We start from the raw sequence: 8648 nt of genomic DNA, 5'->3' as shown, positions 1-8648 counted from the left end.
TGAAGGATTTTCTTAATGAAGGCTTTCTCAATGAGGGTTTTTTAATGGAGGGATTTTCAATAAAGGGTTTCATCAAATTCCAAAACAGTGATATTCAAAGAGTCAAATAAAACAACTAATTATTTAATTTGGTTGAAATTAGAGTCTTTTCGGGCTTTCTCTCTAGAATCGGGCTTTCTCACCATTTTCGGGCTTTGCAAGGTAAGTAGGGTTTCATGGCGGCTCCCCAGCATGGGGAGGCGCCGTTTCTTGTTCGTCATTCGAAGACGTTTGCCTCCATTCTGGCTCAATCTCCGTCTTCTTCGTCCTCTGGCATTGGTCATCTCAGTACTTACAAGGGGGAGCCTTCGTTGGTGATCTCCCGTCAAGACATGTTACAGATAGCGGCACCTTATTCTAATGCACTGGTTGGCAGGTTTGCAGTTGGTCGCCCTTCCATGGAGATTATTCGCAAATTTATTGTTTCTTTGGGGCTGAAGGGTGAGTGTCCGATAGGGTTATTAGATTCCAAGCATATTCTCTTACGGCCTTCCGTGGAGGAGGATTACACCAGACTCTGGTGTCGAAAGTCTTGGTACATCGGCAAATTCCATATGTCCCTGTCGAAATGGACAATCGATTTTAAGCCGGGAGCAGAGTCGTCCATCGCACCAGTTTGGGTCAATTTCCCCGGTCTTCCATTGCCGTTTTTCGAAAAGCAGTTTCTGCTTAAGCTGGGTAACTTACTGGGCCGACCATTAAAGGTGGATGAAGCTACGGCTGCGCTGAAGCGTCCGTCTGTAGCGCGATTATTGTTAGAAGTTGATGTATTGAATTCTCCAAGATCCAGGATTTGGATAGGGGATGATCAGTGGGGTTTTTGGCAGAAGATTGAGTATGAAGAATATCCTTCGTACTACGTTTTTTGCTCGTCCATTGGTCATGTCGAAAGTACCTGTCATCAGAAGCATCCGGAATTGCGGCCTGTGCGACGCGCTAGACCATCAGTTCCGTCTCAAGGCAAGCACGTCTTTCAACCGAAGGGAGGACCGCCTGTCGATGAATCTCCTCCTGTGGTGGATTCGGGAGTCGTGACAGCCCCAAGGGTACACGTGCGCGAAAGCAGTAATCCCACCGCAGATGTCTCTATTACTGTTATCCCATCATCTTCGTCTAACCCTGTTAGGGGTAACCCTACACAGACTACTGTTCATGCTCAGGATCCCGTTCTCCCTGCTTCATATCGGGGGGGTGCTGCGAATGCACAGAATGATCTCTCAGTACTGACTTGTTTTCCCCCGGTTTCTTCTTCTCCGGTTAAAGCTTTATCGGACACAATTCCTTCTTTCGGCCGAGATGAGTTTCTGTTGACTAAATCTGTGCCTTCAATGCCGCAGCGCGAGCGGGCTTGTTCCCTTTCTCCTCGATGGCATGAAGGTCATGCTCGTCTAGTGCGTTATAACTCTGAGAGACAGTTAGGATTGAAAGGTATCGCTTTGGATGAGTTAAAAAATTTTAGGGATCGGCTGGCCAGCAGAATTACAGCATCTAAGTTAAGCGATGACCCGGTTGTCCCTGGAGCTCTTCTGGATGATACAGACGCACAATTGCTGCAAAATTTGGTTCAAGGTCACAAGACTCGTGGTAGGCAGATCAGAAAAAGAGACGGTAAGCCTTCATCTGCTCCTTATAACCTTCGGTCTCATAATGTTAGATCCGATTAAGTTTATAGTGTGGAACATTCGGGGTGCTGCGAATAAGGAGTCGTTGAGGCACATTCGTAGCGCTTGTAGATCAAACGATATTCGTTTACTGATCCTATTGGAGCCATTAGCTAATGTCTCCCATTTGGATAGTGTGCAGCTGTTCTTGGGGTTTGATTTTGCTCAGTCCTTCTTGCACAACAAAATTTGGATTTTCTGGTGTTCAGATGCACGATATTCTTTTGTAGAAGCTGCGGATCAGGTGGTCCATATACATGTGTCTTTCCCCTCTGGTTCTTCCATTTTTATTTCGGCTGTTTACGCGAGGTGTAACAGAATTGGTAGGCGACAGTTATGGGAGGCTCTGGAGCATTTTTCAACGTCTGTTACACTCCCATGGATGGCCGTAGGAGATTACAATGTTATTTCTTCTGTGGAGGAAAGGATTGGAGGTTCAGCCCCGAATATTCGTGACCTGGAAGAATTTAACTCTGCATTAAATCGGAGTGGACTATTTCCGGTACAGTTTGATGGGTCTGCCTACACATGGACTAATGGGCGTATGTGGCAGCGGCTTGATCGAGCGGTCGTTAATGCTGGTTGGCTGTCTTCTATTGAGCTGACTCGAGTTGCTCATCTTCAGCGAGGGCGATCTGATCATTGTCCGTTGCTGGTTAAGGGGGGCAGCATGGCAAGGCGGCGGTCGTCCTTTCGCTTTCTTAATGTTTGGCGGAGTCATCCTACTTTTCAACAAATAGTTGCGTCTGCTTGGGCTCAGCCTGTTCCTGGAATTGGAATGCAGAAATTTTTTAATAAGTTGAAGGTGGTTAAGCGAGTTTTAGCTGGATGGAATGTGGATGTTTTTGGGAATGTCTCTCAACGGGTCGAAGTGGCAGCGGATAATTTATTGGCCAAGGAATTGTTGTATGATCAAAATAGGGATGTGTTGTCTAGGTCGGCAGTACATGAGGCACGGGCACTCCATTCTCGGGAGCTAGCCTTAGAATGTGAATTCTGGAGACAGAAGGCAGCGATCAAATGGATCAAAGAGGGCGACGCGAATACCTCTTTTTTCCATGCAACAGTTAAGCAGAAACGCAGCTCTAATTTTATTGCACGGATTAGGGGCACCGGGGACAGTTGGCTTGATAATATCGAGGATATTAAACTGTCAGCGTCTGATTTTTTCTCCTCTTTGTTCACAGCAGACCGCGATGTTAGTTCAGGGAGCAGGCCTTCACTTGAGCTGCCTAAGCTTACGCCAGAAGAGAATGACATGCTGCTGAAATCTCCATCGGTGGATGAGGTTTATACTGTGGTGTGCTCAATGGACCCTCAGAGTGCTGCGGGGCCTGATGGGTTTGGCGGGGGTTTTTATCAAAGTTGTTGGGAGTGTATAAGAGATGACTTCATGGACGGGGTGCAGGATTTTTTTGCTGGTGCCACAATGCCACGCGGATTTTCCAATACGACGATCATTTTACTCCCCAAGAGGGAAGGCGCATGTGAGTGGAAAGATTTCCGACCAATAAGTTTAGCTAATGTTAGTGCCAAGATCATTTCTAAGGTTTTGTCCACCCGTATCAATCAGCTCCTTCCTAGGTTGGTTTTAGAGTTTCAGACTGGTTTTATTCCGGGCAGCGGCATACAAGATAATGTTTTGCTAGCTCAGGAATTGATTCTGGATTTGGACAAAAAGCTGCGTCACCCTAATGTAATCTTGAAGTTGGATATGGAGAAGGCGTATGACAGGGTGGACTGGGGGTTTTTGTTATATATGCTGCGAGAATTCGGTTTTAAAGAAGGAGTAGTGGATCTGGTTTTTCGGTTAGTATCCAACGTCTGGTTTTCTGTCCTGGTTAATGGGGAGCTCACCGGCTTTTTCAAGTCGACTAGAGGGGTTCGCCAGGGGGATCCGTTATCGTCCACTCTTTTCCTTTTTGTCTCGGAATTTCTGGGAAGGGGTCTTCAGCGGCTTTTTACTAGCAATCCAGCGTTTAGATTTTTGTCTAAGGGAGGGATGGTCCCGTTTCTTGCGTTTGCCGATGACGTGATTATTTTCACCCGGGCATCGTCTGAATGCTTACAAGCGGTATCGTCCTTTTTACACGACTATCAAGCTCTCTCTGGCCAAAAAATTAATCTCTCTAAGAGTCGCTTTCTGTGTTCGTCGAAGCTCTCTTCGGAGGTTATCCAATTAATTCAGCAGGAAACGGGGTTTCAAGGGCAGCCTTGGCCTGTCAAATATTTGGGAGTCCCACTTTCTCTTGGCCGTAACAAAACTGTCTTATTTGATGGAGTAATTGCCTCTGTGAGAGCAAAGCTTCATCATTGGAGTTCCCGGTTTCTGTCTGCTGGGGGGAAGCTCATATTGATTCGTCATGTGTTGAGTTCTATGCCTCTTTACCTCCTGCAGGTTACTAAACCGCCTAAGGGGGTCTTTATTAGATTGGGCAAGCTGTTTAATGCCTTTCTGTGGGATGGCAATGATGGTAGGAGGATTCATTGGTCCTCTTGGGAAAAAGTCTGTTTTCCAGTTGAAGAAGGGAGATTGGGGTTTCGGTCTCTTTTGGATTTGGAGAGGGCTTTTGTAATGAAATTATGGTGGACAATACGTCAGAAGAGCTCTCCTTGGGCCAGATTCATGCACCGTAAGTACATTGGCGAGCAACATCCAGGTTTGGCTTCGGCTGCTGTGGGGTCGGCAACTTGGAAGAGGGTCTGTTTGGTGCGGGCTATCACTGAAGATAACATTCGTTGGCGGCTAGGTGAAGGCTTCATCGATTTCTGGTATGATCGATGGCTTTTCAATGAACCACTTAGCAACCAGGTTACTGGTGCGCATCCTCACTTTTTGGTAGCTGAGTTTTACACCTCTACGGGGTGGAATACTGATCGTCTCCTCCAGGTTCTCCCACAATCTATTGTTAATATTATTTCCCAAACACTTGTTGATCCGAAGCTTAAGGACGAGTTAATTTGGGCTCCTTCCGCTGATGGCGCATTTTCTGTGTCGTCAGCCTGGGATCTGGTTCGGCAGCGGCGTAACACGTCTTTGGTTTGCCGTGGAATTTGGTGTCCGTTACTCCCGCTAAAAATGTCGTACTTAGCTTGGAGGGTTTTGTCTGATTTTCTCCCTCTGGACGACAAGCTCCGGTCTAGAGGAATGGCCATGGTTTCTAAATGTGATTGCTGTGGTAATGCGGTGGAATCCTTGAATCATATTTTCTTACATGGCAGGTTAGCAAGTGCTGTTTGGCAGCATTTCTTTCTGGCTTGCGGAATTCAGTGGCGTTCATTCTCATGTGTTTCTTCACTGCTAGTGGTGTGGTTTCAATCTTCTAGCAATGGCCGATTGGATCATGTTCGGTGTGTAATACCGGTAGTGGTGTTATGGTTTCTATGGCGTAGTAGAAATGATGCTCGGTTTGGAAATCTTCACCCTGTCCATTCCAAAGTTATCTTCGAAGCCAATGGGTGGTTGGTTGCTAAGGGGGCGGCTTGTATGTTAAACAAAGTGCAGTTGGAGGGGGATATGGATACGTATTTTGCACGGTTTTTTCGGGTCAAGCCAGCCAAATCATTCTGTCTGAAGGCTATATCATGGATGAAGCCGCCTAGAGGGACGTACAAACTCAACACAGATGCAAGTGTGATCAATGGTTTAGCTAAAGGTGGTGGGGTGGTACGTGATTTTGAAGGGAAGATGATCGGTGCTTTTTATAAGGAATTTGGGGAATATGAAGTGATATATGCGGAGGGATTGGCATTGTGTTCTGGGCTGCAGTGGTGTATGGGGGCAGGGTTGTCAGATATTTTGGTAGAGGTGGATTCTTTAGTGTTGGTAAGGTTGGTCCAGAATCGATCGGTTGGTAAGTGGCCGTTGTGTAGCGTCTTAAGTCAGCTTCGCTTGTTACTAGGCAAGGTGAAGGGGTCTATTACACATATTCATCGTGAGGCGAATGCCGTGGCAGACAGCTTAGCAGCGTTATCTCGGGAGGGTCCATATGTTACTTTTCAATCTGTTCAGCAGCTTCCAAATAGAGTTCGGTCGCTGATTAATTTGGATGCGATAGGTTTTCCATACATTCGCAGGTTTCCTGTGTAGGTATAGCTCCTAGTTATCCGGCATGTATTGAAGGTTGGGAATTTTTCCACCTTCTTGAGTTTATCCGTTGTTATTAATAAAATATCGGGGGTTTCCCCCTTTTGTCAAAAAAAAAAAAAAAAAAAAAAAAAAAAAAGAGTCAAATAACTTCACCTTTGGCCATCTCAAAGAATTAACAAAAAATCAAAACAATAATCAAATAAACAAATAATCAAATTGCAAAAGATGCTTTCATTAAGCTATGTACATATGCAAGAAAAAGTTTTCATGAATTTTAGCAAATGACAACCCCTAGATTTATCAAAATTCCCTTCGAGAGGGAAGATAGTCAGCCATCCAAATTGTGAAGAGCTCTTTCAAGACCTTCAAATTTCGTCATTGGAGGTGGATGCCTCAAAGGTGTCCTTGTGTTCAGGAAAAGGATTTATACTTATATTTGGTCCTTGTTCTTCCCTCCCTTTCAAAATTATGTCTCCGGCCTCAATCATGTCTTGGATTTTGTGTTTAAGTACCCAACAATTGACAGTAGAATGTCCAGGAGCTCCAGAATGGTAGGCACAAAAAGATTGAGGATTATAACCAGGGGGAACTCCTTTAGTATAGACTTTAGGAGGTATTGTACCAATTTTCCCCGCGGCCTTGAGCTGCTCATACAGTTGATCCAAGGGCCGATCTAAATTGGTAAAAGTTCTATATCGGGCCGGGTCTCGGATGCCAGCGGTCTGTTGATAGTTGTAATTATGGTTGGCGGGTAAGGTGGGTCTTGGATGATAAGGAGAGCGAGGTCTAGTTTGAAAGTTATGTGGAGAAATATGGAATGGAGTTGTAGATGTGTTTAGGTAACTTGGTCGAGGTCGAGGATGAGGGATATTAATGTGATAAACAGGATGAGGGTTTGAATAGCAAGGGTAAGGGTTTGAGTAGGTAGGGTATTGTCGAGGTCTGGGTATTGGAACAGGGTTTCGATTCCAGACAAAAGCAGTTTCCCCTTCTTTCTTTTGGAATTGTTGCTTCTTCCCATTACTACCTTGGCTTTGCAAAGCATCCAACTGTGATTTGAGGGCAGACACATTTACAATCTTTCCAGCTTTCACGAAATCATCAAATTCCTCAAGCTTATTAACAATTGCGGCAAATGAGCATCCAGTCATGCGGAAAATTTCTTCAAAGTACGGCGGATCATGTGCCTTAATGAAAGCGCGTATGATTTCGTCTTCAGTCATTGGTGGCTCGACCTTTGCAGCTATTTTCCTCCACCTTTTGGCATATGTCTTGTGGTCCTCAGAGGGTTTTCTTTTTGTTCCTTCCAACGCGGTTCGCGTCGGAGCCAGCTCGCAATTATACTCGTACTGCCTTACAAAAGCGTTGGCCAAGTCAAACCAGGTCTTCACTTCTTCGGGTTTCAACTTGGAATACCAGTCGAGTGCATTTCCCTCCAGACTTTCTGGGAATAGCCTCAAAGGCAGATTTTCATCATCTGTCGGCCTACCCAACTTGTTGGCGAACAATCTGAGATGTGTTTTGGGATTGCCCGTCCCATCATACTTGTTAAACTTCAGAGTTTTGAACCCCTCAGGCAATTGCACATTCGGGAAAAGGCAAAGCTCATCGTAATCCAAGACTCCTTGTTTGTTCAACCCCTGACTTTTCTTTATAAACTCATTGAAACGGTCCAGGCGCTTGAGAAGCTTTACATCCACGGGAGCGGAAGATTCCCCAATTGCTGGCTTGGTTTGAATGGTATGGTCTGGTAAGAAAGGCTCAGCTGTATCGTGATAAAAGGTATGCGGCTTAGGAGGTATGTTCGAAGTGATTTGGGGTTGTGGGCCTTGCATGTAAGTAGGGAAGAATGAAGGATCAGGAGGGCAAGTGTATGGCAAATTTATGGTGGGATAGGTGAAAGTTCCTTCGGGTGGAATGATGAAGGGTGGAGTAAAAGTAGTTTGGGTCGTGGGCATGACCAATGACTCTGGCCCCGATTGACTGATGAGTACAGGCTCAGGTTGGACTCCGCTACTGATAAGCTCATCGATTAATTTCTTTTGGGCGGCCATTTCAGTTGCCATCTCACCAAACTTCGTAAGCATCTCGGTCAGTTGGACCCCCAAACTTGCAGTCTCAGGTTGGACAGTAGTAGCAGACCTATCCGATGGTTCCGGTTGTGAACTCATGTTTACACGACTCCTCTGGGCTCGACTACGGGATCGCGTTATGATGGGGCTTCGACGAGAAGCTATGTTTAAATATTACCTGAGAATTTTAAAAGGAATTGCCTTTAGATTCAACCCTCGCTTAATTTATTTCAAAGAAAATAAAGAAAAGAAAGAGAAAAAGGCAAGAGTTAGTAGACATCCAGGAAATTCGGATGCATGTCCTATAGGGGAACCCTTTTTGTGCCAAGGGTAGGTCTAGCATGAAAATGCAATCCTCTAGGGTAGGCACCATACCATACCTGATGGATCTGATCAAACTCATTGAGTGAGAAATAATTTTGAAAGAATTTGGTCAATTGGAGTGACGAGAGATTTGTCAAAATGAGGTCAACGTCCGAATGGATTGATCACTTTTGATCGATACAAGAATTTGCAAAAACGCACGGGTTTGACCTTGACGAACTTCCTATCGAAAAGATTGGAATTCGTTGACAAAATTTTTCTCAGTGTAACACGGGTAAAAACCCCAATTGATCAAATGGCTGGATGCAATGGATGGTTTTTTCAAAAAAAAATCGACTAGATTTCCCAATTTGGAATTCGACATTGAAACTCTAATTGGTCAAACGGTTTGAATGAAATTTATTTAAAATCGACCGCATTACCCTAAAAAGGGAAACGGGTCAAATGAATTGAATGAAATTT

The 8648-nt window shown here is 45.0% G+C and overlaps 1 protein-coding gene across 1 annotated transcript; it reads left to right on the top strand.

The window, feature by feature from the left end:
• The first annotated feature begins 215 nt into the window (after positions 1-215).
• On the top strand, positions 216-5790 carry LOC113757688. The gene is made up of 2 exons (XM_027300829.1): positions 216-1647; positions 1694-5790. The coding sequence occupies exons 1-2, from the start codon at positions 216-218 to the stop codon at positions 5788-5790; spliced, it is 5529 nt and encodes a 1842-aa protein (XP_027156630.1).
• The last annotated feature ends 2858 nt before the right edge of the window (positions 5791-8648 follow it).

Source organism: Coffea eugenioides, unplaced genomic scaffold (genome assembly GCF_003713205.1).
Source record: "Coffea eugenioides isolate CCC68of unplaced genomic scaffold, Ceug_1.0 ScVebR1_3244;HRSCAF=4423, whole genome shotgun sequence".
NCBI lineage: Eukaryota > Viridiplantae > Streptophyta > Magnoliopsida > Gentianales > Rubiaceae > Coffea > Coffea eugenioides.
The sequence above is the reverse complement of the archived record's forward strand: the minus strand, read 5'-3'. Positions and strand labels throughout refer to the sequence as shown.